At 58.3% G+C, this 26,100-nt stretch overlaps 1 protein-coding gene across 1 annotated transcript in view; it reads left to right on the top strand.

Annotated features, from left to right (window-relative positions):
- Positions 1 to 26,100, top strand: part of CACNA1I (calcium voltage-gated channel subunit alpha1 I) — a 115,248-nt gene that overhangs the window by 66,453 nt on the left and 22,695 nt on the right. The window contains exons 7-22 of the mRNA XM_027540726.1: positions 86 to 178; positions 3,408 to 3,714; positions 6,719 to 7,143; positions 16,672 to 16,823; positions 17,573 to 17,758; positions 18,069 to 18,186; positions 18,808 to 18,963; positions 19,464 to 19,557; positions 20,223 to 20,425; positions 21,073 to 21,540; positions 21,892 to 21,992; positions 22,649 to 22,772; positions 23,052 to 23,120; positions 23,644 to 23,828; positions 24,266 to 24,392; positions 25,691 to 25,816. Of these exons, the coding sequence (XP_027396527.1) occupies positions 86 to 178; positions 3,408 to 3,714; positions 6,719 to 7,143; positions 16,672 to 16,823; positions 17,573 to 17,758; positions 18,069 to 18,186; positions 18,808 to 18,963; positions 19,464 to 19,557; positions 20,223 to 20,425; positions 21,073 to 21,540; positions 21,892 to 21,992; positions 22,649 to 22,772; positions 23,052 to 23,120; positions 23,644 to 23,828; positions 24,266 to 24,392; positions 25,691 to 25,816 (2,934 nt within the window). The remainder of the gene's footprint in view (positions 1 to 85; positions 179 to 3,407; positions 3,715 to 6,718; positions 7,144 to 16,671; positions 16,824 to 17,572; positions 17,759 to 18,068; positions 18,187 to 18,807; positions 18,964 to 19,463; positions 19,558 to 20,222; positions 20,426 to 21,072; positions 21,541 to 21,891; positions 21,993 to 22,648; positions 22,773 to 23,051; positions 23,121 to 23,643; positions 23,829 to 24,265; positions 24,393 to 25,690; positions 25,817 to 26,100) is intronic.

Here is a 26,100-nt window from a genome sequence, read left to right as displayed (position 1 = left end):
TCTGTCTGGGGCACTCGTTTTGCTGCCTGCCTTTCCAGAGGCTCGGCCAACTCAGCCTGTCTCTCCTGCTCTGTTCCGGCTGCAGGTGATCACTCTGGAAGGCTGGGTGGAGATCATGTACTATGTGATGGATGCTCACTCCTTCTACAACTTCATCTATTTTATCCTGCTCATCATAGTAAGTGTCAAGGGAGCTGGTGCTCTCCAGGCAAGCTCCAGGACCCACAGGCCAGGGGACCAGAGAGTCTTTGGGAGTCCCCAGGGAGACCCTCCGAGCCCACAGAGCTGAGTGGGAGAGAGCAGGAAGGGCAGTTTTAAAATGCACCCGAGCCACGGGTGATTGAAGGGTCTCGTTGGGGGTGGCTGCTGGAGGCATCCATCACTTCTGATTGCCTTCGTTTCTCATTTCTGGGCATTGAAGTCCACCCAGCACTCAAGTTTCTCTGCCTTGCAGTCTCTGGGAATACATTCTTTTATGACCATAGCAGGGATGCAGCCCCCAGATGAAGCTTCTCAAGAGCTCCAGCATCTCCCTTGTTTCCTGGGGCGGGAAGATGAGATGCTGTGAAACTGAAGGCTGGGGTGGCTTCCCAGGCAGGGTCTGGAGGGGAGACTGAGCCTGGGTGTGGGCTCCTGGAGCTCCTTGGAATTCTTGGAGGGACCCACGCCTCTCGGGCATCTCTTCCTTGTGGGGGAGACTTGGAGGTGAAGGGGGGCTCTCTCTACCCCCAGAGAGGGCTCCTCTGCTGACCAACCCCTCTACCCCCACCACAGTCTCCTCTAAGCTTAGAGCTCATCCACTCTGTCATGCCTGACAGTCTCAGCCACAACACAGTCCTCAAATGTCAAGGTGATTCACTCCCAGGAAAGTCACTGCTGGCTCCCCGCTGTAGGGCTGGGTTGTCTGGCTCCCTGGTGTTAGGAGAGGGTGCGCTTAGCGCTGCACCCCCTCCTGGGCTGCTGGGACTTTGACCTGGGGATTCAGGACAAACTAAGCTGAGACACACCCAGTGCTGGCTTAGCTTCAGTGCCTTCCTGGGGGTGCTGGAATGCCTTCCTGAGGGTGCTAGAATGCCTTCCATAAGGAAACAGTGCCTATAAAAGAAGATCCCAGGCTTTGTTCAGCATCCCTACCCATCCACTGGTTCGTTCATTCCCCAGCACTTTCAGGGAAGCCTGCACTGTGCCAGGCCCCAAGTGCTGGGTATCGAGCAGTGGATCTGGCCTGCCCTGCCCTCTGGGAGCTCACAGTCTCACTGGGAAACAGGCTGCAGCATCAGGGACCAGCCGCATCTTAGGAGCTGCCGCAAAAGGAAGCCCAAGAGGCTAAGGGAGTCCAAAGGAGGCTTCTTGTCCAGCCTGGAGAAGGGATGGGGAAGTGAGAGGTTTCCTGGAGGAGGTGATGCCGGAATCAAAGCTTAAAAGCTGGAGGGGGAAGAGCCAGAGGAAGCGCCTTTCTGGGCAGGGGGCGCCTTGTGGAGACCTTGAGCCCAGACAGAATCCTGCAGTGGGGCGGACTCTGAAGCACTGGGGTGGCGAGGGGAGCCTTGAGATTCAGCGAGAAGCAGCCAGATGCTTCATCTGCTTCTCCTGATGGAGTTAGGACAGGGTCTGGGGGTGGCACCTTTCAGCGTGATTCTGGGCAAGCCCCTTGGCTCCCAAGCTCATGCTGAAGTGAGGAACAGAGGTGACATCTGGTTCACGGGCCCTGGGAGGGTTAGAGGAGACAGGGCCTGCCGCCTGCACAGCTCCTGGCACGCAGTACTTGCTCAGTAAATGAGTCCCGCTGCTATTGTTGCTGCAATCATTGGGCCCCAGGTGGTGACCCCATCTCAGGGAAAAGGGTGGCTGGCGGGAGGCCGGGGTGCTGGGTTGGCCAGGTGCTAGGAAGAGGGTAGCGAGCAGCGCCTGAGCGACCATTCTGTCCTTTGACCTTCACAGCCCTGGCCAGGCCGGGTCACCTGCCCATTTCTCAGGTGTGCACCCTGACCCTCAGAGAGGCGAGGCGCTTGGCTTGGACCATGCAGCCAGTGAGGGTTCTCATCCCTGAGACCCAGGTCCCCTGTGCTCCTTCTGGCCGGATAAGTCCTAAGCTCGTCTGAGCCCTCCGTTTGACAGATGGGGAAAATGGAGGTCCAGGGGGGAAATGGGGCTCTGTCTGGTCACCCAGGGACAGCGGCTGCAGAGGCAGGCTGGGCAGAGGCCGCCAAGTGTGAGGTCCCAGCGGGCGGGGTCCATGCCCCTCACGCGGGCCTGCGGAGCCCGTTTCCCGGAAATACAGAGAGCAAACGAGTGAGGCATCTTCTTACTTTAGAAGCAGGGGATTTTCCCAGAGTCTTCTGGGCCAGGAAGCCCCCTACAACCCTCACACCTCATCTCCAGAACCCCAGCTCCCAGCCGTGCTGTCAGGGAGAGGAAGGAAGAGGGGATGAGCGACCGACTGTTGCCTGCAGGAACCTTCTGGTGGGCAACCTGGAGGAGGGTGCAACGCCATCGCCTCTCTCACTGCAGCTGAGTCTGGTCCAAGGCTCAGCACGTGTCTGGGAGGACCTGACTCTGGAAACTGGGGCGGGAAGGGCCCTTCTGGCTCTGGGGGCCCCTGGAGTGGGGCCTGAGGACTTGAGGTAGCAGAATCCCTAACCTTTCCCTACCACCCAGTCCAAGCACACAAGGAAATGCTTTCTAAAGCAAGCCTCTCTAGTGGGATCTGCGGGCTTAACTAGGGCCCAAGTCAAGGCCATAGCGAGGGCAGGGCTGGAGTGGGTTTCAGGGCTAGCAGAGCCTGCAGGGTCTCTGCCTCCCTCCCCTGCCTCAGTGTCAATGTCCCAGGTGGGAGGGCAGCTGTGGTCAGGACCTAGGGGTCTGAAGCGGGTGGGCTTGGAAGCAGGCTTCAGGGAAGCAGCCTTCTGGGGGGCTGTCCGGGCCACCCCTGTCCTGGGCCCCAGCCTCCTCTGGGAGCCAGGCCTCAGTGATCTTTTCTTGTTCCTATCTGTGCCCGTGCCTCTCCGTCTCTCTGGGCCCTCCACACCCTGCCCCCTCCTCTCTCTCCCTGTCCCCACCCGCCCCCTTCTCCGTGCCTCCCACACCCCCCACCTCTGTCCTCTCTGAGCCTGTCTCACCCTCCCTCGGCGTCTCTCCTTACCTTTCTCTCTGCATCCCGCTGTCTCTGGCCGTCTCTCTGCCTGTTTCATGTCTGGGATCTGCCCTGCCCCTTCCCCTGGTCCTCTTTCTGCCTCTGCATCCCCTCTGCTCTTCGCCCTGCCTCCATCCCTCGTCTCCACCGCTCCCTCTCCCGTCCCGTCTCTCCTTCTCCCTCTCCCACTGTCCTGCGGCCCCTCACCCTCACCCCCACCCGCTCTCACCCCACCATCCCCTCTGTCCCTGTCCTCTCCTCCCGTTGGTCACAGGTGGGCTCCTTCTTCATGATCAACCTGTGCCTCGTTGTCATAGCAACCCAGTTCTCGGAGACCAAGCAGCGGGAGCATCGGCTGATGCTGGAGCAGCGGCAGCGCTACCTGTCCTCCAGCACGGTGGCCAGCTACGCCGAGCCCGGCGACTGCTACGAGGAGATCTTCCAGTACGTCTGCCACATCCTGCGCAAGGCCAAGCGCCGGGCCCTGGGCCTCTACCAGGCCCTGCGGAGCCGGCGCCAGGCCGCGGGGATGCCCGGCTCTGCCACGCCCGGGCCCCGCGCCAAGGAGCCCAGGCACTACAGTAAGTCGCGGGGCCTCCAGGGTGCTCCACCCAGGCCTGGTGTGTCTCCAGCTGGGGACTCAGACGCGGCAGTTTGAAAACGTGGCCTGTCTCTCCAGCACAAGCAGAGGTGTCCATCTAGTTCAGAACCTGGGCCTTCCCCGGGAGCTGCAGTCCACACTCTCAGTTGCCTGTCTCCTTTCCCGATCACCTGCTGGGGCCTGGGCTGGCCTGGCCTGGCCCTGGACTTGGGGAGGCCTAGCCCCACCCTGGAGGAATTCCCTTCTGACCCCGTGTGTGCACAGGACTCAGGCTCTACCGTGGCTCCCTGCACAAAACAATGAACAGTTACCTGTCCTTTGTTGTTCTGCAGCTCAGTCGTGTCTGACTCTTCGCAACCCCGTGGACTGCAGCACACCAGGTTTCCCTGTCCTTCACTATCTCCCGGAGTTTGCTCAAAATCATGTCCTTTGAGTCAGTGATGCCCTCCAACCATCTCATCCTCTGTCATCCCCTTCTCCTCCTTCCTTCAATCTTTCCCAGCATCAGGGGTCTTTCCAATGAGTCAGCTCTTTGCATCAGGTGGCCAAAGTACTGAAGTATCTGTCCTTAGTTTTCAGTTCAGTCGCTCAGTCATGTCTGACTCTTCGAGACCCCATGGACTGCAGCACGCCAGGCCTCCCTGTCCATCACCAACTCCCGGAGCTTGTTCAAACTCATGTCCAAGTAGTTGGTGATGCCATCCAACCATCTTATCCTCTGTCGTCCCCTTCTCCTCCAGCCTTCAACCTTTCCCAGCATCAGAGTCTTTTCAAATGAGTCAGTTCTTCGAATCAGATGGCCAAAGTATTGGAGTTTCAGCTTCAGCATCAGTCCTTCCGATGAATATTCAGGACTGATTTCCTTTAGGATGGACTGGTTGGATCTCCTAAGCATCAGTTCTTAGGCATTCAGCTTTCTTTATAGTTTTCCTTAGTTTCCTTTATAGTTTTCCTTAGTTTTATGAAACTATAAAATCCCTTTCTGCTGCAGACCATCCCCCCTCCCCGACCCCGCCCATGGCTTCCTGCTGCTACCTGCCTGCCTGCTCGCACACCTGAGCAGGCATGTCAGGCACCTCACACACTGTGATCTGCTCCTGCCTTGGGATCATTTCTCTTGCTCGACTGTAGACGGTTCCAGAGAGTTAGCCCCTTAGGCTTCAAAGGGTTTTCCATTCATTTTCTCATCTGTTCTAGAAAACAGTCTTAAGAAGGGAACAGAGTAATATCGGCTCCCGTGTTCAGATGGGAATACTAAGGTCTAGAGGGATGAAAGGAGTCACCCAAGGTCACACAGTGTGTTAGGGACATCAGAGTTACAGGCTCTGCCGCTCCCCGCCCCCCACCACCCAGGGGGACGTGAACCTCTCCGGTAAGAGGAGGCGAAGGAGCCACAGGAGGTGAGCCCCAGCCCAGGCCCAGCCCTGCCCCCCAGTTGGTGCCAGTGAGGAAGGCAGCCGGCCTCAGGACTGCACCCCAGAGCAGCGGCAGCTGTGACGCTGGCTGGCCTGGCTCCTCTGCGGCCCTCTGGTCTCCATCCATGGCGTGAGGATGAGGCCAGGCCCTGTGGAGTCAGCCACCCCAAGCCTCGCTCCTGCAGCTCTCATGTTCTGGGAATCTGAGATGCTCAGAGACAAGCTGGAGAATTCATCCTCAGGGCGGCCGCCCAGCCATCCCCGAGTGCCAGCCATCCAGGCGTGGTCTTGGAGGAGGCTCCAGGTGGCCCGTGGGCTGGCCCAGCACGTGGTCGGGGGAGCGGGGGTCTGGGCAAGGCTGGCACCCTGTGTTCCTGGATGATGCGGGTAGGGTGTTTACCACTTGGGGACTTCCTGCTGTCGCCTACCACTCTCTCCCGAGAAATTGCGTGGAGAGAAGCCCTTAGAAGGCTTCTGGAGGGAGGTTGTCCCCTGCCCTGGGCCTCCGTGCCTCCCCCAACTCCTCCCTTCCTTGGGAAACAAGCCTTAGGGGGTCAACCCCATGCACAGCTGGGCTGGGAAGTGCTCTTCTCTGACCTCCAATGCTGAGGTGGGCCCACCCCTGGCAGCCCCACCGGTCTAGAGGATGAGTGAGTCAGAGAGCCTTATCCAGAGGTATTTGGTAGCAAGCGTGGAAATGAAGGGTAGACATTTCAGGCTTTTCTTCCCCTTTAACGTTATATATTTTTTGTTACACAAGCAAAACCCGTTTATTCTAGGAAAACATAGACAAATATAAAGAAGGAACCAAACCACCCAAACGGAGCCTCTCTGACGCCTCTTTGAAATGGTTCACGGATCATAGAACTTGGATCCAATACTGGCCGAGCTCCTCACCTCTCCGGGGACAGCCCTGGGATGACAGCTCCTGCCCCTGCCACGTGTGGGGACCTCCTGCCCGCTCCCCAGGGCCCACCTCGACTCAGCTGTGTGGAGGGGAGCCTGGGGACGGGGAGAGGTGCTTCTAGAATGAAGACTTTCCTTTGCCCAGGGCTCCTGCCTCCTTCTTCCCTGGATGCGATAGACCCCAGGAAAATTGAGGAACATTGAGGCCACCTTGGCTTCCTCTGAGGGGTGTCTACCCTCCACACCGGCCTTTTCAGCCGTTTTCCAGGCTCCATGATGCTATGAAGCAAAACAGTGGGGACAGGCTGGGGTACCTGAAGGGTCTTTTGGTGACTAATCTTGGGGGGCCACAGGTCAGGAAGTGATGGAGCAAGGACACTCCTCAGGGCTCATCTGCGTCTTAACCAATAGAACCCACCCTACAGCTCTGTGGGGTGGGTGCTTCTGGTCCCTGCTTTTCTTTGGGGGCCAGGAAAGCCGAGAAGGGGAAGCGCATTTCCCCAGGAACCACCAGCCGTCGGCCTCCAAGCAGCGCTGGTGGGTTCCAGGCAGACCCTGTGGGCTCACGCGGGTGGTGACCCAGGTTATGCCAGACCCACTGCAGGTGGGGACTGCTTCCTGCATGACCCGAGGCCCCGACCCTGACCCCTGCTTCCTTTCCAGAGTTATGCCCCCGACACAGCCCCCTGGACCCAACACCCCACACGCTGGTGCAGCCCATCTCTGCCATGCTGGCCTCCGACCCTGCCAGCTGCCCCCGCTGCCAGCACGAGAGCGACCGGCGGCCCTCAGGCCAGGGCAGCAGCAGTGACTCGGGCCAGGAGGGCTCGGGCTCCGGGGACGCAGTGGGCAGCGAGGATGAAGTCGGCGCGGATGTGGCCCGGACCAGCGAGGACGGGGCCTCCTTGGAGCTGGGGAAGGAGGACGAGGAGGGGCCGGCCGACGGGGCGGCTCGGCTGTGCGAAGACGTGTGGCGGGAGACGCGAGCCAAGCTGCGGGGCATCGTGGACAGCAAATACTTCAACCGGGGCATCATGATGGCTATTCTGGTCAACACTGTCAGCATGGGCATCGAGCACCATCAGCAGGCCAGTGGGGAGCGGGGCGGGGCGGGCATGGGGCGGGCTGGCATGTGTGTGGCACACATGTGCTGGCACACACCTGCTGTGTGTCTGTCTCCCCTGTTCTGGGTCCCGTTCAGCCACGTGACCTCAGTGCCCAGCCCAGGGCGAGGCACGGAGGAGGCAGAGCTCAGGGTGGATGAGTGATCGAATGGCGACCTGGGGTCAGAGCCAGGGGGAGCACTTCCTGTCCCTCTCAGTGTGGACACCAGCTCACCCACAGCCCATCCCCAGCCAGTCCCCGCTGAATCCTGACTTCCATTCCTCACCTCTGCACCCAAGCCTTCCTGTCTCTTCTCTCCAAAACCCCTGGAGTGGTCTTTCCAGAAGCTGGGAGCGCCCTGGCCCCAAACTTCCACAGCCTCCGTCGCCCTCGGCACAAAATGCAGACCTTTTCACTGACGGTCAAAGCCCCTTGCGCTCTACCCATGACACACCTTCAGCAGGTGGGGCGTCCTTCTATCCCTGACCCCCACCCCAACTTCTCCCCTTCCACTGTAGCCCCACGGCACTGAGGACCCCTCTGGGGTTGCCCTGCTGCCCCTGTCTCCCCTTCTTGGCTGAACTCGTGGCTTCTTCTGTCTTCAGCTCTGGAGGCATGGGGGACAGAGAATGTGTTGACGGAGTTAAATGGTGGGTCCCAGGTCCCCTGGGCCGCCAGGGGTACTGCCCAGGGTTTAGAGGTGAGGCAAGTCAGACACGACTGAACGACTTCACTTTCATTTTTCACTTTCATGCATTGGAGAAGGAAATGGCAACCCACTCCAGTGTTCTTGCCTGGAGAATCCCAGGGATGGGGGAACCTGATGAGCTGCCGTCTCTGGGGTCGCACACTTGGACACGACTGAAGCGACTTAGCAGCAGCAGCAGCAAGTTCAGAGAAAGGGTCCTCAAAGCGGGGGGGGGCTAGCTGCCCATGGGGGCCGGGATGGCTACTGGAAGGTGGCAGGAACATAGGGAGGATGTGTGGTACCGGAGGGTATTTATGGGGGCACAGGACAGAGGGCTAGGGGGTTAGCACAGATGTCTCCATAGCTCACACTTGGCTGACAGCCTGGACAAGTCAGTCCAGCCCTGGCTCCTTTTGGAAAAACATCATTTTCTGGCTCCCACTGTTCCCCAGCCGCTAGGTGGGGTCCCTCCCTTAACCTGCACCCCAGCTGTGTAAGGAACTCTATCTAGGAGCCAGAGGGGGAGGCTTGAGGCCCAGGGAGGGGATGTTACTGACCCAAGATCCCATAGCCAGCTGGGGTCAGATTTCATCCCCCATAGGGTTTCAACACCCCCTTGGCTTCCCAGTGGTCCTCTTTCTGTGGGGCCGTCCCACCCGCCCACAGCACCCCAGGGTGGGCCCCACTCTCATTTCCCTCTTCATTAGCTCACCAGGCACAGGCTCCATTCAATTTACTTAAATGCGGCCCCTGGGGCTGCCGCCACACTCTGCTCGGAGCTGCCTGTTTGCCAGCCATTCCAGCTTAATTACGAGGGTCTCTGGGGAGGGCCAGTGGGGAGGCTTTCTGCAAGGGTAAAGTTGGTGAGACTGGCAGCCCGGACCCCCTCACCTCGGGTCTAGTCTGCTGGCCTTTGCCTGACCCAGTGTCCCCGGGGACGGTGCTGCAGTGAACGGGTGCTGCGGGGGGTTGGTCTGGCTTCTGGATGGAGCGGCACCCAGGGTGCCTGTTACGGTCCCACCCCACCAACGCCTGAGCACGATCCCTGTGCTGGCTTGTGGAACCAGCTCACAGGAGCCCGTTTTCTCAGATTCCAGGATTTTGCAAGCCTACCCTTCCAAACGGTTTGGCCATGAAGTGAGGGGTATTTACTCGTAGAAACTGCCATACGCTGCAAATCAGGGCTATTTTTCAGAGGCCTGTTTGCTACTGTGCCACTGGTTCCCACCTTCTCAGCCATCCCTCCAAGGCAACACAGTGGCCGCAGCTCTGACCTCTGGGTCCAGCTTCTCCCTCTCCCTGCAGCCCCAGACTCAGGCCAGGCCATGGTCCCTTCTCGAGTCCTCTCAGGGTCTCCCCACCTGGCCTGTCCCACCTTCTCCTTCTGCTGCATCCTTTTGGGCAAACACTCCAGCCTTCAGATGGCGGGGGTTGGGGGGGCTCTTCTCTTTGGTACTGCAGGCCCCCTTTGGTCAGATGGCAGGGAGGGGGGCTCTTCTCTTTGGTACTGCAGGCCCCCTTTGGTCTCCCCGCTGGGGTGCCCTCACTGGCACCCTCTGCCCCTTCACAGGATCCTCCCTGGCCTCTTCGTCCACAAGCAGATGCCCTGACTTCGTGCCCTTTCCCTCATAGGGATTGGCTCCCTGGCTCCTACTAAGCGCCAGGCCCTGAGCCAGCCTGGTGTATTGAGTTTTCACCACCATCCTCAAAGCAGGTATTAACACCCCCTGCCCCACCCCTCAACCTGACATCTACCACTGGAATGCTGAAACCCACTGCTTCATCCTTTGGTTCTGCTGTTGCCCAGGAGGGTGACCTTGGGCAAGTCACTTGGCCTCCTTCAGCCAGTAGCCCCATCTGGAAGTGGGCACATGAACCTCTCCTCCCAGAGCAGCCGGGAGGGTCGAGTGCGTTAAGAAGCCTGCAACATAGTCCGCACCCACTAGTTAGGAATGGTTTGTGAACTTCTGTTGGAACCTTACACCACCCTTGGGGTTTCCCTCATAGCTCAGTTGGTAAAGAATCTGCCTGCAATGCAGAAGACTCCGGTTCAATTCCTGGGTCGGGAAAATCTGCTGGAGAAGAGATAGGCTACCCACTCCAGTATTCTTGGGCTTCCCTTGTGGCTCAGCTGGTAAAGAATCTGCCTGCAATACGGGAGACCTGGGTTAGATCCCTGGGTTGGGAAGGTCCCTTGGAGAAGGGAAAGGCTACTCACTCCAGTATTCTGGCCTGGAGAATTCCATGGACAGTCCATGGGGTCGCAAAGAATCAGACACGACTGAGCGACTTTCACTGCACCACCCTTGGGCTGAGTTTACCCAGCTACCGTCTGGAGCTTAAAAAAATTATTAAGGAAGAAGTGAGGGGGAGGGAAGATTTTTAAAAATATTCTCTTTAAAGCAGCTCGGAGCGGCAGCCATTGTTTGGCGGAGCTCTGCGCAGGGCCCGCTCGTGGGGCGCGGGCAGCTCTGTTCCACGCCCCTCGCTCCCATCCCAGACGGTGCTGGCAGGAAGCGATCCGCCCCCGAGTCTATTTTGAGCAACTCCCGTCTGAGGTGGTGCCGGTAGAGAGAAAGGTGGCCCAGGGCTGCCAAGGGGCAGAGAGAGAAGCTGGGAGCAGGAAGCGGAGGCCGGGGAACACATGCAGTCCGTCTCCTGCAGGGGAGGGCACCCAGAGGGGAGGCATCCTGGGGGGTCCCTCATATGGCCCAGGCTGCACACCCTGCAGGCGGCGAGCTTGGTGTGGTCGCCAAGGTGACGAGGGCATGACAGAGGTCAGGTGTCACTTTCCTTTTCCGTCTGTGAAGGGGCTACCCCTGTGTGGTCACAGGGGCTCAGATGAGAGGTGAGACGGGGGTGCCCATGGCCTGTAGGTGGTCACTGCTGCCAAGATCATGAAGGAGCGTCTCCAGGTTTCTCATGGTCATGGATACTCCGTGCAGGGACTGGCCTGGGAGGAGGTGGCTGGGAAAAGCAGGAGTCAGCCAGGCAGGGGCCTGTGTGTGACCCATGAGGTGGTCAGATGGTGCTGAAGTCTGCTCCTGACCCGGCGCAGCCCTAGAGGGGAGGGGGCCCAGAACCGTCTGGGATGGAGTCCACGTGACAGGCAGGTGGGTGGGGATGGCTTGGGCAGCCAGATTCCTCCGTTGTCATCTGCTCTCCTGTGTTGTCATATCTCTTCCTGGTATGACCTCTCGGCAGCCCCCGGGGCCGGCGGGGCGAGTGTCTTGTCCCCACTGGGCAGGTGGGGAAACTGAGGCTCAGAGAGGTGAACTGGCTTGCCCAGCGTGGCATGGTGAGCGGCTGTCAGCGCTGGGCTCCGAGATGCTGAGGTTGAATTGGAGGTTCCAGAAGGCTGATAGGAGGTGAAGGGGAGGCACCATTTCTGGGAGGGGGCTGTCTCAGCCCCACCCTCTCCTGGCACTCTCTTGACCATGCCCATGACTCCTCCCGAGCTGGGCAAGGCCTTCCTGAGACTAGAGAATGGTTGGACAACACAAAGAGGATTAGAAGCTTCCCTCGTGGTCCAGTGGTTAAGGCTCTGCCTTCCAATGCAGGGGGTGCAGGTTCGATCCTTGCTTGGGGAATTAAGGTCTCATATGCTGCAGTGTGGCCAAAAAAGAAAAAGAGGGTCAGGTTGAATGGAGTGCAAGGCAGGGGTGCAGAAACCCTCCCTAGAGCAAGGCTGACCCCAGCTGGGGTATGTCCACTGGCTCTAGCTCCCAGGGGACAGCATTCAAGGCCTCCAAATCAGTGGATGGGTCAGAACAGGTTTTATTCTTTTCAGCAGTCCTGTCAAGTCACTGCCAACCTAGATCTGGGTGACTCTAGGAAGAGGAAGATGGGATAGCTTAGTGCCTGACATTCCAGCTCTATGGGGGCTTAGGAGAGAGACACACCAACATGGGCTGCAGTCAGGGAAGGCTTCCTGGAGGTGGTGGCGCTGGAGATGGATCCTGAGGGTAGACAGAGGAGAGACAAATGCAGGCACCAGGAACATAGGTATTCCTATGGAAGACCCTCTTGAGCCCTCAAGGTGCATATGCACATGGGCCAGGGCAGATAGCCCAGGAGGCCCGGGGGCTGTCCATTCATGAAGAGTCTTGAGACTGGCTTTATCCTTAGGGCAGTGGGGGAGGGAGGGCATGGAAGGCTTGTAAGCAGGTCAGTGAGTCTGTGCTGAACTGGAGCCTCAAGTCAGAAAGGCAGGGGAGGTGCAGGCACCTGGACCATGGGGAGGTATTGGGCCAGAGGGAGGAGACCTGCGTGTGAGATCTGATTCTTCCGCTGCCTGTCTGTGGCCACGGGCAGTCACTTTTCCTCTCTGGGTCTCAGGTTTTCCGGCTGTCAGATGGGGCTACTATAGGGTAATGTTTTAGCTTTGATGGAATAATTCATGGAACGTGCTTAGCACCACCTGGCACATGGGGATGTTTTTAACACCAGCTAGCATTGTTGTCATGGGGGTGATGCTGGGCTTGAGGGGTTCCTGGGGGGCAGCTTAGGTTCCTGCCCAGCTGGGCCCTTGTCTGCCCCTGCAGCCAGCCCTCCCAAGCCTGGCGTCCTTCAGGGGTGAGCTGGCCCTGCCCCTGCCCCTGTCTCCCTCTGCTTCTGGCCTCTCCTCCAGGTTGCAGCCCCCTCATCTGCCCTCCATCCTCCCACCTCTGGTGTAACCTGGTTTTTCTGCCCTTCCGCACCTCCCCTTCCCCTGGGTGGGTCTTTGCCGTCTCCAGCCACCTCTCTGCAGTCTCTTCTGTCTGCCTCAGAGCTCTCACTTTCTGGCTCTGTCTCTGACTTACCCAGTGTCGTGATCGCAGTCCTTCATTCTGTGTTTATCTCTGTTTTCCTCTCTTTGTCTTGTCTCTCCACACCCTGCGTTAGCTTCTCACTCCCTGTGTCCATATTGGTCTGTCTGTCCATCTGTCTTTTGCGTCTCCCTCTGTCCGTCTCTCTGACGGCTGCCCTGTTCCCCTCCACATGCCTCCCCGCTTGGTCTCTCACTCACTGTGCCTAGGTTTGTCTACCTGCCTGTCTCCCGCTCACTGCCTCTCTCCCAGAAAAATGCTCGCAGGAGTGATGGATGGTCCATTAGAAAAAGATTAACAGGTGTGTGCTTGACTAGAGAAACAGCTGTTGCAAGGGAGGAGGGGAGGAAGCAGGTGACCTTTCGGGGAGAGCCGGGCGGCAGGCTTCCCATCAGTTGTGGGTGGGCGGGCGCGCGCGTGTGCGGCAAGTGGCCCCAAGTGGGGTGACCGCGGTCACAGACTGTCAGCAGCCACATCTCTCATCTCCCTTTTGGCGGGCTGGGAAATTGGTGACTCTCAAGAGCATCTGGGCCCTGGCTCAGCCTGGGATGCTGGGCTCCAGCCCCTCCCACTCTGGGGGCCTCTCTTGGGGTCCCACTCCCCTTTCGGGACCATTTTGTGAGTCAAATGTAATTACAGATGGAAATGGTGCCTTCTCCTTTGATCTGGCCTTGAGAGGAGCTGGCAGTTTTATTAGATTTCCCAGGCACCAGGCGGGAAGCAGAGGGTTGTGTTGCTATTTTTTTCTCTTCTCCTTTTGACCCAAGTGGAGTCAAAGTCAGGCCCTGAGTCCCTGTTACTCTATGGGAGAGAGTCCCAGTAACTCTATGGGCCAGAGCGGGCAGACCCGATACTGGGATTTCTCCCACCTCCCTCCCTCGCTCTAGCTGGTCCCTCTGCCTGGACACCTTCTCTTCTCCATGTTACCCACTCCCCGCTTGGCTTTGAGCTCTCCTTGAGATGTCACTTCTTCCAGGAAGCTGCTCCAGACTCCACTGACCCTATGGCCCAAACCACCTGCAACTTCCCTCTGTTTTTATCACCTGCCGACTGGTTTGTTAAGCTGCACGATGGGCTTTGCCAGTGGAGCCTGCACTCCTCAAGGGCAGGCAGAATGTCATGATTGGCTCACCACTGCCCAGCCTGGGTAGCACAAGCCCAGCCTTTGACCGACGCTGGGGAGAGCCTGCAGCAGTGCACGAGTGAATGGATGGATGGATGAGGTTGGGGGTGGGGGTGGGGACTGGGAGCGCAGGTTGAAGTCTGACTTGGTGGTTCTGCCACAGCCTTGCCAGGTGACTCTGAGCACGGCGGTTCCCTTCTCTGAGCCTCAGTTTCCTCATCTGTAAACCGGAGACAACAACAGTTGCCTCGCAGGCTGGCTGAGGTGTCAGTAATTAAGTTGGGGTTGAGCTCAGGCCTGACAAATGGCCCTTTCCTGCTGCATGATTTGGGCAGGAACAACCTGACCCGGTGGTGAGTAGAGACCAGACACTTCACCAGTCCTGGCAGAACCAGGGGAGGGGAGAGGGGTGGAGAGAGAAGGGGCTGGAGCCCTGTATGGCCCTCCCCTCACTCCATCTCCCATTTTATGGATGAGGAAACTGAGGCCTGGGCAGTGAGGGCGGACTTGGAACCCCACCCCCAGTCGTGCTATAGGGTAGCTTGTTTCATACACTGGCATTCCGCGGGTAGTCCCACATGTAGGGGTGTCACGTGCTGCTAATAATTGGCAGGTATACAGCTCCAGGGGCAGAGGGTGGGTCTGTGGACCGAGGGGCTAGTCTCCCTCTGAGTAGCTGGGACTTTGACCTTCAGGGGCTTCCCTCATGGCTCAGATGGTAAAGAATCTGCCTGTGATGCGGGAGACCTGGTTTCGATCCCTGGGTCAGGAAGATCCCCTGGAGAAGGGAATGGCAACCCACTCCAGTGTTCTTGCCTGGAGAATGCCATGGACAGAGGAGCCTGGCAGCTACATACAGTCCATGGGGTCGCAAAGAATCGGACATGACTGAGTGACTTTCCCTTTGACCTTCAACCTCTCTGGGCCTTAGTGTTCTCCTCTGAGCAGCAGGTGAAGTAAGCCCCACTGACCGGGTGGCCCAGTGTACTGAAAGCCGTGGTGGCACACGGTAGGGGCAGGGCCTCTGTCTGCCCTTCACAGTGCTGGTGGTCTCCAGCCACCCACAGTCTTGAAAAGGCAATTGCGAAGGAAGGAAGGAGGTTGGGGGAGGGCTGGGTATGGAGGGCCAAAGGGCAGAGCCTTGGAGTTAGGCTGCCTGGGTTCAAATCCAGGTACTAGCTGTGCAGCCTCAGGCAGGGGACTGGCCTTCTCTGAACCTGTCTCCTCATCTGCATAATTGGCTCTTCAGTTCAGTTCAGTCGCTCAGTCATGTCCGATTCTTTGCGACCCTATGGACTGCAGCATGCCATGCTTCCCTGTCCATCACCATCTCCTGGAGCTTGTTCAAACTCATGTCCATCAAGTTGGTGATGCCATCCAACCATCTCATTCTCTGTCATCCCCTTCTCTTCCTGCCTTCAATCCTTCCCAGCATCAGGGTCTTTTCTAATGAGTCAGCTCTTCGCATCATGTGGCCAAAGTATTGCAGCTTCAGCATCAGTCTTTTCAATGAATATTCAGGATTGATTTCCTTTAGGATTGCCTGGTTTGATCTCCTTGCAGTCCAAGGGTCTCTCAAGAGTTTTCTCCAAGACCACAGTTCAAAAGCATCAATTCTTCAGCGCTCAGGCTTCTTTATGGTCCAGCTCTCACATGCAAACATGACTACTGGAAAAACCACAGTTTTGACTAGACAGACCTTTGTCAGCAAAGTGATGTCTCTGCTTTTTAATATGCTGTCTAGGTTGGTCATAACTTTTCTTCCAAGGAGCAAGCATCTTTTAATTTCATGGCAGCAGTCACCATCTGCAGTGATTTTGGAGCACAAGAAAATAAAGTCTCTCACTGTTTCCACTGTTTACCCATCTATTTGCCATGAAGTGATGGGACTGGATGCCATGCATGATCTTCAATTTTTGAATGTTGAGTTTTTAGCCAGCTTTTTCACTCTCCTCTTTCACTTTCATCAAGAGGCTCTTTAGTTCCTCTTTGCTTTCTGCCATAAGGGTGCTATCTTATCTGAACATCCCCATAGCCTGAGGAGCTATGGGAATGTCGTGGCTATAGGGTAGCTTGCTTAATACACTGACATTCCTTGGGTAGTCCCACGTGTAGGGGTGTCACGTGCTGCTAATAATCAGCAGGTATACATCTCCAAATCCCCATAGCCTGAGGAGCTGACCAACATCCTGGATATCTGAGCTTATTGATATTTCTCCTGGCAGTCTTGATTCCAGCCCGTGCTTCATCCAGCCTGGTATTTCACATGATGTACTCTGCATATAAGTTAAGTAAGCAGGGTGACAATATCCAGCTTTGACTTACTCCTTTCCCAGTGTGGGACTAGTCCGTTGTTCCATGTCTGGTTCTAACTGTTGCTTCTTGACCTGCATACAGATGGGCTCTTGTGAAGGACTAAGTGACACGATACTTAAGAAGTGCACAGAACAGGACCCGCACACACTCACTAAATGGGTTAGGGTCGTGGGCAAACAGGGATTTCAGCAGTCACTGGTTTGCCTTCCTGTCTTGCTCTCTGTCTAACTGTGTGACCTCAGGCTGCCTTCTGAGCCTTATCTTCCTTATCTGTAAATTGGGTATCATAACGTGGCCCTCAGTGAGCAGTACGGGCATCATTGCCCCGTTGATGGGAGGTCAGCCCCATGTGTTCTCATCTCAGTAGCCCTCTTGGGACAGCAGAGACGATGCAGAGGCCAAGTGCAGGGGGAGGATGGAGGTCCAACGAGGACACGGGCCTGCGGGCCATGGGGCCAGGGTGGCAGAGCCAGGCCCTCCCTGGGGATTTGAGAGCTGATGGGTGTCCAGAGTGGGGGACCCACGGCTGCCCTCTGGCCTGACCGGGTCCCTGTCGCCTGCCCCAACATCCCCACAGCCCGAGGAGCTGACCAACATCCTGGAGATCTGCAATGTGGTCTTCACCAGCATGTTTGCCCTGGAGATGCTGCTGAAGCTGGCCGCCTTCGGGCTCTTCGACTACCTGCGCAACCCCTATAACATCTTCGACAGCATCATCGTCATCATCAGGTGCTGACCCCACCTCCCCAGCCTGCGGACTTAGAGCGAGGCGGGAGGGGGATTCAATGCACTGACCCCAGCCAGTAAATGTCCGACTCTTTGCAACCCGATGGACTGCAGCACACCAGGCTTCCCTGTCTTTCATTATCTCCTGGAGTCAGTGATGCCATCCAACTATGGATGTAAATGAAGTACATAAGATCAAAGGAAGTCAATTATACTGAAAACCAGTTATGAAAATATTTGAAAATGTCTGATTTATCAATATAGATGTGCTTCTGGGTGAATGAATTAAATATCAAGATCAATAGTAGTGGGTCCATGACAACCACATTCCAGAGAAATGATGAGCATAACTAGCGTCTGGAAATATCTGTATCAGCCATCACGTGATAGAAAACTACCAGTTATTTCGATTGGCCACAGGGTCGTAGGGACTGCTAATTAATTCTCTGCTGTTTGTTGTTGACCTTCATAATTAAAGGAATGTTGAATCTCAAAAAGAGGTCAGCGATATTCATGAGCTGTAGACTTCTTGAATGGGGCGGTCCGTGGAATCCAGGTTCAGAGCCCCGGGATTAGGGTGCACGAGCCGCAGCAACCTGGCAAACAGTATCTGTTGGGTGAATGAGTGTCTGAACGGAAGGTGTGCGTCTCTGTCTCCCTGGCCCCGCTTCTTCCTCTGCCCCTGTTCCGGCCTCCCGCTGACCCCTCCTGCCTCTCTCCCCTCCCCGCCCTGCCTGCTGGCCTGGCCGCAGCATCTGGGAGATCGTGGGGCAGGCAGACGGCGGGCTGTCAGTGCTGCGGACTTTCCGGCTGCTGCGGGTGCTGAAGCTGGTGCGCTTTATGCCCGCGCTGCGGCGCCAGCTCGTGGTGCTCATGAAGACCATGGACAACGTGGCCACCTTCTGCATGCTGCTCATGCTTTTCATCTTCATCTTCAGGTGAGCCCTGCCTACCCTGGCGCCACACCCGCGGGGTCTGCTAGGGCCCATGGGAAGGGGCCTGGGGGAGTGTGACTGAGCTTCTCCACGCAGCACCCCAGACCTGGGTGTGAATCCTGGCACCGTCACTTCATCCCTGATGGCTCTGGGCAAATCCTGCCCCTCTGAGCCTCAGTGTTGACATCTGTAAAATGGGACCAACTCTGGTGCTTCTCCTCTTAGTGGGCTGTTCTGAGAATGAAACAGGGTGGGCGGGCAGAGAGCTTGGTGTGTGTGTGAGTCCCTTGAGCCACCTGCATCCTTCCCCCAGCATCCTCGGGATGCACATCTTTGGCTGCAAATTCAGCCTGCGCACAGACACGGGAGACACGGTCCCCGACAGGAAGAACTTCGACTCCCTGCTGTGGGCCATCGTCACGGTGTTCCAGGTGAGCCCCGGCCTGTGTCCACGGGTGTCTGTCGCTTTTTGGAGGTGTCCCCAGCCTCAGAGAGTCCGGGGAAGAGCAGCAGCCTGCAAGGAGGCCCCTCAACCCCAGCCTCCGGTGGCCAGACTGCCACAGCTCTGGCTGTGAGAGCTGGACTGACCGCCCAGTGCCCATCCCTGTGCATCCACTCCTGCCCCGAGACTTTGGGGTTAGGATTCTTCCCTGAAACCGTTTCCTCATGGGTACTGTGGTCGTGGGGTGAGGTTGTGGGGGCAGCCAGGAGGGAACGCTGGTCACCAGGGAGCGAGTGTTAGGGCAGGAGTGTGTGATGCAGGCCTTGAGGGTGTGGGCAAGCCAGGCAGCAGGAAGAGAAAGGTGTGTGTGTGTGCACGTGTGTGTGCATGTGTGTGTGTTCACATGTGTGTACACACACGCACATGAGCTTGGGTCTGTGGCTGTGCCCCAGCCGAGGCCATGATACGCGAGGACCCTGGGTGTGCACGATTGTGAGAGGATGCTGTATGTGGGTGTGCATGGGCTGCTGCGTGCCTGCAGCTAGGACACCCAGGGGGCTGGGGCCTGGGGATACTCAGGGGCTAAGCAGTCGATCCTCTCCCCCCACAGATCCTCACCCAGGAGGACTGGAACGTCGTCCTCTACAACGGCATGGCTTCCACCTCCCCCTGGGCCTCCCTCTACTTCGTTGCCCTCATGACCTTTGGCAATTATGTGCTCTTCAACCTGCTGGTGGCCATCCTGGTGGAGGGCTTCCAGGCGGAGGTGACTGTGGCCTTGGTGGTGGAAGCACCTCTTTGGAGCCTGTATGAGACTGTGGGGGTGGGCAGTGGCCTGGATAGAGGAGGACCGCAATTCAAACATCTAGCAGGCAACGGGTCTCCAGAGGAGGGTGTTACCAGTGAGGTGATGAGCTTCCCATCACAGGAAGCATGCAAGTGGAGGCTGCATCTAGGACCCCTGCCTATCCCCCAGGGATGTAGGAATAAGCCTCTCCATCTCTGAGGTCCTAGAGTCCCCAAGATCTGGGATGCTGGATCCTGCCTGCTCCATTTTCTGAGGCTTGGGGGACACTTGCAGTCAGGCAGATGTGGATTCTGGCTGAGGTCCTCATTAGCTTCTCACTTCCCTTTTCAGAGCCTCAGTTTTCCCATCTGTAAAATGGTGTGTGTGTGGGGGAAACGGTAAAAATACCCATTGAAAAATTCAGGAGGGAGGAAAGGGCTAAACTGACTTTCATTCCAATGTGAGGGACGGTCTCCCAGGGTGATGCCAATCGCTCCTACTCGGACGAGGACCAGAGCTCATCCAACATGGAGGAGTTTGACAAGCTCCAGGAGGGCCTGGACTGCAGCGGAGGTAAACAGATTTCCACTCATCACCTGGGAGGCCAGGACTTCTCCCCAGAGCCCCAGGTGGGCAGACGGTACAGCATCTAGTTTCCCCTTAAGCCAAGGCTCCGGGACTGCTAACTCTCTATGGTTTGTTGTTTACGTTTATAATAGACAGAAATGCTGAATCTCAAAAAGGTCAGTGACAGTCATGGCTCTCCTGAATTCTAGCCATGCAGCCCACCCTCACCCCTCCACACAGCTGGCCTGTTAGGAAGAGCTTTGGGCCTCAGGATGCCTGGGTTCTGTTGAGTACTTCTGGGCAGCTGGGAAGAAACCTCCCCAGCCCATGCTGTGTCCTTCTCAGCAACTGGGCTAGACAGGTTCTGCCTTCTTCCTTCAATGAGTACAGGAGTGAGGCTCCTATGCTGGATGAAGCCCAGAGCTGGCCTCTAAACATGGAGGGCAAGGGCTTCACTCATCCAAAAGTAAAGCTGAAAGCCTTGGAGATGGGCATAGGGGAGGCCCGTGTAATGGGGTCCAGCCAGGAGGACTTTCTGGTGGAGGAGGTCTCTCCAGAAAAATTCTTCTTTTCTGTTACTGTCCATGTCTATTTCTTCATCTCATGGCTTCTTTTGCTCTTGTTCTGTCCTCCTGTCTGCCCCTCCTTCTGTCTGTATCTGAACCCTCCAGATCCCAAGCTCTGCCCAATCCCCATGACCCCCAATGGGCACCTGGACCCCAACCTCCCACTGGGTGGACATCTGGGCCCCACTGGGGCTGCAGCATCTGCCCCCCGCCTCTCACTGCAGCCAGACCCCGTGCTAATGGCCCTGGGCTCCCGCAAGAGCAGTGTCATGTCACTGGGGAGGATGAGCTACGACCAGCGCTCCCTGGTGAGTCCTTGTGTGGTGCTCTGGATGGCTGCTTCCTGCCGGGTGCGTGCTGAGTGACCCAGAGAAGATGTGTCTGCCAGTCTGGTGCCAGCCTCAGACTGGTACCTAGGCTTAGGACACCAGACTGCCCAGCCAGAACCAGGCAGGGACCATGTCTTTGTATTCCTAGGTGCCCAGGGAACAAGGAATGAATGACTAAGTGCCAGTGGGTCTGGTGTAGAGTTGGGTTTTTGTCTTAGCAGCAATGTGCAGGGTAAATAGCTGGGCCTTGGGGTTGGGGAGACCTGAGCTTCAATCTGGCCTCTGCCACTATGAAGCTTTGTAACCCTGGCCAAGTTACAATGCTTCTCTAAGCCTCCGGTTTCCTTTCCTGTAAAATGGGCAGATGCCCTAACTTGCTGTACCTTTCTTACGAGAAATGAGGTGGCAGGAGGGACAGAACCACAGGGTGGAGGTGACCAAATGTCCCAAGATGAGGATGGAGTGAGAGGCAGAGCAGGGACAGGTCTCTTGGGGTCTAGCCCATTCTGTCCCCCAGTGGCCAGGTGCGTGGCCCTCTTTGGGCCTCAGCGGGTGTGCAGGTTGCCTTCAGTCACAGCCGTGACTGTGTGTGATGGCGCTGACCAGAGCCCCGGGCTTCCTCCCAGTCCAGCTCTCGGAGCTCCTACTACGGGCCGTGGGGCCGCAGCGGGGCCTGGGCCAGCCGTCGCTCCAGCTGGAACAGCCTCAAGCACAAGCAACCGTCGGCGGAGCATGAGTCCCTGCTCTCCGCTGAGCGTGGCGGCGCCCGGGGCTGCGAGGGCGCCCGGGACGAGGGCCCGCTACGGACCGCGCCCCTGCACGCCCCGCACGCCCACCACGCGCATCATGGTCCCCACCCGGTGCATCGTCACCACCAGCACCGCCGAGCGCTATCCCTCGACACCAGAGATTCGGTGGACCTGGCCGAGCTGGTGCCCGCCGTGGGCACCCACTCCCGGGCGGCCTGGAGGGCGGCAGGCCTGGCCCCCGGGCACGAGGACTGCAATGGCAGGATGCCCAGCATCGCCAAGGACGTCTTCACCAAGATGGATGACCGCCGGGATCGCGGGGAGGACGAGGAGGAGATCGACTATGTGAGTGCGCGGGGCTCTGGGGCAGCCGAAGGGACCACGAGGTGGAGAGCGGGCATAGAACAGGGAGGGGCCGAGGGGCGGGGCTTGAATGGGGCCCCACCTGAGTGGGCGTGGGGAGAGGACTTCAGGAGAGTGAGCAGGGGGCAGGGCCTGGACTGCCCACCTCTGAGTGGGCCTACCCTTGGCACAGAAGCCCTCCTGGCCTACCCTGGGTGGGGCGAGGATTCTGGTCTTGCTCGCAGAGTTCGGAGGTCATCCAGTGGCCACACTCTGCTAGATAGCCAGGATGGGTGGAGGCGAGCAGCTCTGGGCAGCACTGACCTGCCTGACCCTGCGGCCTTCTCTTGCCAGACTCTGTGCTTCCGAGTCCGCAAGATGATTGACGTCTACAAGCCTGACTGGTGTGAAGTCCGAGAGGACTGGTCCGTCTACCTCTTCTCCCCCGAGAACAGGTGGGCAGGGCCAGGCTTGGGGTGCCATTAGTGTAGGGGATTGATGTGTCTGGGAGGGAGAGATTTCTGCCAAGCCAAGCAGGACCATTGGAGGGGCATCACTTATACCTCAGAGCCTGCAGGGTAGGGAGGGGTTTGGGAGGGGGCTTTTCTGAGCATCTTGGATAAATCTTCTGAGAACCTGGAGTGCTTCCCTCTGGAGGGAGCATCCAAGGGCTTCCTGGAGGAGGTGGCCTTTGTTCTGGGCTTTGGAAGCAGACAGCATTCTGCAGATGAAGAAGGAGGTGTGAGAAGGTGGAGGCCGGTCCAGGTGGAGAGAGTAGCCTGAGGAAAGGCCTGGGGTCAGGAGCTGAGGGTATCTGGCCATGTGTGCCCATGCGGCTGAGGACAAGGCTCAGGGACACGGGCTGGTGTTTGGAAAGCTTTGAGTGTCGAGGCTAGGTGGGTGCCCTGCATCCTGGGGTGCTAGGAGCTTGCAGTGTGGTCAGGTGGCATCCTGAGAAGATGTGAAATCGCCACCTGTGATGTGTCCAGAAGAGAAGGGTCAGCTTTCCAGGACACCCTGGTCCCCATGTGTGCCGGGGCCTTCTGCCTTCCTTCCGGCCAGGGTGAGGGACAAACCGATACTCACGTGGTCCCCTGCCCACCCTGCCCAGGTTCCGGGTCCTGTGTCAGACCATCATTGCCCACAAGCTCTTCGACTATGTCGTCCTGGCCTTCATCTTCCTCAACTGCATCACCATCGCCCTGGAGCGGCCCCAGATTGAGGCTGGCAGCACCGTGAGTGGCTGGGGCCTTCAGGCGGTGCAGGGAACAAGCCAGAGGGACAGACTGCCAGGGCCTGCTGTGGGACAGCATGCCGGGCTGGGGGCAGGGGGTGGGAGAGCTCTATGAGGCCGGATGCCATGGAGGGAGGTGTGGCCGGGAGCATGCTTCTGGAGAGGGGGCCACCTCCATGGACTGTGAAGTGGCAGCCTCTCCTGGGTGCCCCTTGGCTGAAGGCAGAGGGTGACAGTTCTGGGAGGCCCCTGGACCCACGGCCTCTCCCGGCTCTTTCAGGAACGCATCTTCCTCACTGTGTCCAACTACATCTTCACAGCTATCTTCGTGGGCGAGATGACACTGAAGGTACTGGCTTCACTGAAGGAAGGGACCTCTCCTTCCCCCTGCCAGGGGCCCCAGGCTCTGGTCCAGCCTCCATCAGCTGGTCATCCACTTGCCCCTCAGCAGCATTCCACAGGGGGCATTGGAGGCCCATCCCCACTTGGTGCCAGCCACTGGGTGGGGCTCCTGGGGCGGAGGAAGGAGGAGGGGGGGCGGAGGAAGGAGGAGGTGGGCGAGGTCAGCTTCATGTCTGCCGGGCGGGCGCTCACAATGCATTTCCAGTGTCATGGAGGTGCCTGCTGGAGGCGTGGGGCACAGGAGAGGGTTCCGTGTAGGATGCTTCCGGGAGTGCTTGGCTTCCAATGGGGGTTAGCCAGATATGCAGGGAGAAGGGAACCGGGCAGTCGTGGGCCTGTGCTTCAGGGAGCGGCCCCTTGGGTAAGGGGACACCTGTAGCCTGCCTTCAGAGGGGTGGCAGTGACGCGTCCACTCCCGCCCACCTGCTCCCTGGACACCTACCTGACCCCGCCCATCGCCCCGCCCCCAGGTGGTCTCGCTGGGCCTGTACTTCGGGGAGCAGGCGTACCTGCGCAGCAGCTGGAACGTACTGGACGGCTTCCTCGTCTTCGTGTCAATCATTGACATTGTGGTGTCCGTGGCCTCGGCTGGGGGAGCCAAGATCTTGGGGGTCCTCCGGGTCCTGCGGCTCCTGCGCACCCTACGACCCCTGCGGTAAGGACCCCGCCCCTGCGGATGGGGATCCCTGCACTGTCAGAGGAATCTCCCAGGGTCTAAGTGGACTTACTCTCCCTCTCTGCACCCACGCGGTCCTCTGTAGCATGTGCCGGGCACCATCTGAACCCCGGGCTGCGGGCCCTACTCCTGGGGGCGGGGCCTGCAGCAGGTGCTGGAAGGCGGGGGCTGAAGGTGGTCCCCAGGGCTACTACCCACTCTCTGTGTGTCCTTGGGGGGCTCACTGCCATCTCTGGGCCTCTAGTATCTAGAGGAGGGTGCAGCATGTATCCCAAGGGATTGGGGTGAATGCACCCTGCCTTGCTGTGCATATAATCTGTGACCTGGGGCCTCTGCTCTGGTGACTCAGGCCTAGTAGGGGCTGTCCCAGGCCTGGCTGATGGCTCATGGTATCCTTGGCCCCTCCCCGCCTGCAGTGTCATCAGCCGGGCACCTGGCCTGAAGCTGGTGGTGGAGACACTCATCTCCTCCCTAAAGCCCATCGGCAACATCGTCCTCATCTGCTGCGCCTTCTTCATCATCTTCGGCATCCTGGGGGTGCAGGTGAGGGGCCCCAGGCTGGGCTGTCAGTAGGCTGGGCTCTGTAGTTGAGGAAGAGGCTCCACGTTCCTGCCCAGCTCTCGGGACCTTGTGCCAGATGCCCTGGTGGAGCAGCCGTGGTCTCGGCCAGCAGGGAGCTCCCATCCCAGGCAGGGAGGCAGACAGGCCCCAAAGTGCTGAGTGCAGAGCAGGCGGGGTAAATGGGATCACAGGGGGCCAAGGGAGGCAGGAACACAGGGCTGGGCCGGTGACAATGGGGAAGGAGGTGGCCTTTTCACAGGGCCTTGAAAGACAAGTGGTTTGGGCAGGTCACAGTAGGGGCAATGAATGTCAGGGGCAGATGGGCGCATGGGGAGGCAGGGACAAGCAGAGCACTGGTGGAGAGAGTCCTGGAGCTATGACTGGCATGCAGAGGTGAGCTGGACCAAGGTGGGCGAGACCTGGAAGGGCAGCTTGGCTTCACTGGGGTGGGCGCCATGGAGAGCCTCCAACCCAGGCAGGGCCCTGAGCTGACTCAGATTTTGGTTTGGAGCCCAGTCTGGGAATAGGATGGAGCCTCAGGGCTGGACGGGGATGAGGGGTTGCAGACCGTAGACTGTGTGTTGGGGGTGGCCAGAATGACCTGGGCCTTCTGTGGTCCAAGTGCCACGGAGACCCTGTTTCTTGAGGGTCCGAGCCCTGTTCTGAGGCCCCCAGGCTCCCCACCTGGTCCTGTGTTCTGGGCTGTAGCTTTGGAGGAGTCCCATGCACAGGTGTCCTGTGGCGTCGCTGAGAGATCACAGCGTGGCTGCCTGGGCAGGAAGGGCTTCGTGCAGACAGTGGATCTGCCCCTTCTAGGCAGCTGACATGGACAGGGCTTGGGTCCCTAAGAGGGTCCCCTTGCTTCTTTCTGTCTCTCCCTTGGGGATGTACAGGCAACTTTCTTGTGTGGAGTCCCTGCCCGAATCCTCAGTGTACATACTGGGGTTTGATCTCTGGGGTCTGTGGAAGAGCTGGAAATCAGACCAGGCTGTGAACTTTGGCTCTGCCTCTTCCTGAACCTGAAATGACTTTGGGAAATTAACCTAACATCACTGGGTCTCAGTTTTCTTACCTGTGAGATGGGATGAGCGTAGCCCTGCCTCATGCTGGAGGACTTGGAGAGCGGGTGGGGTAGAGTGGGTTGGCTCAGGCATGTACAGAGGACGTGCCCCTGGAAGGGCAGGTCCTTTTTCTGATTTGTACCCCAATTGTACCCCATCCACCACCATCCCCTGGGAGCACTGGCTAGATGGTCACTAGCCCTGTGTCCCTACCCCCAGCTCTTCAAGGGCAAGTTCTACCACTGTCTGGGTGTAGACACCCGCAACATCACCAACCGCTCCGACTGCATGGCTGCCAACTACCGCTGGGTCCATCACAAGTACAACTTCGACAATCTGGGCCAGGTGAGCACCCCCTCCTGGTCTTGACCTGCCCCACCCCAGATGGGTGGGGGTGACAGCTCTTCGATGCCAACAGCCCTCTTCAGCGCCAACAGGACTACAGACCAGGCTTCAGTCCTCCCCTGCCAGGGCTTCTGCTTTTCAAGCCTTGATTTTCTTTTCTGTAGAATGGGTAGGGGTAGAACTCTCTTCACAGGTACTGTGAGGCTTAGGGACCCTGAATACAGAGTGTCTGGCAGGTGCTTGGCATTTAGTAAGTGCCTTAGTGGACGTTGGTTCCTGGTCCC

Source organism: Bos indicus x Bos taurus, chromosome 5, assembly GCF_003369695.1.
Source record: "Bos indicus x Bos taurus breed Angus x Brahman F1 hybrid chromosome 5, Bos_hybrid_MaternalHap_v2.0, whole genome shotgun sequence".
Taxonomy (NCBI): domain Eukaryota; kingdom Metazoa; phylum Chordata; class Mammalia; order Artiodactyla; family Bovidae; genus Bos; species Bos indicus x Bos taurus.
Note: the sequence above shows the minus strand (reverse complement) of the source record. Positions and strands in the feature narration are given on the sequence as shown.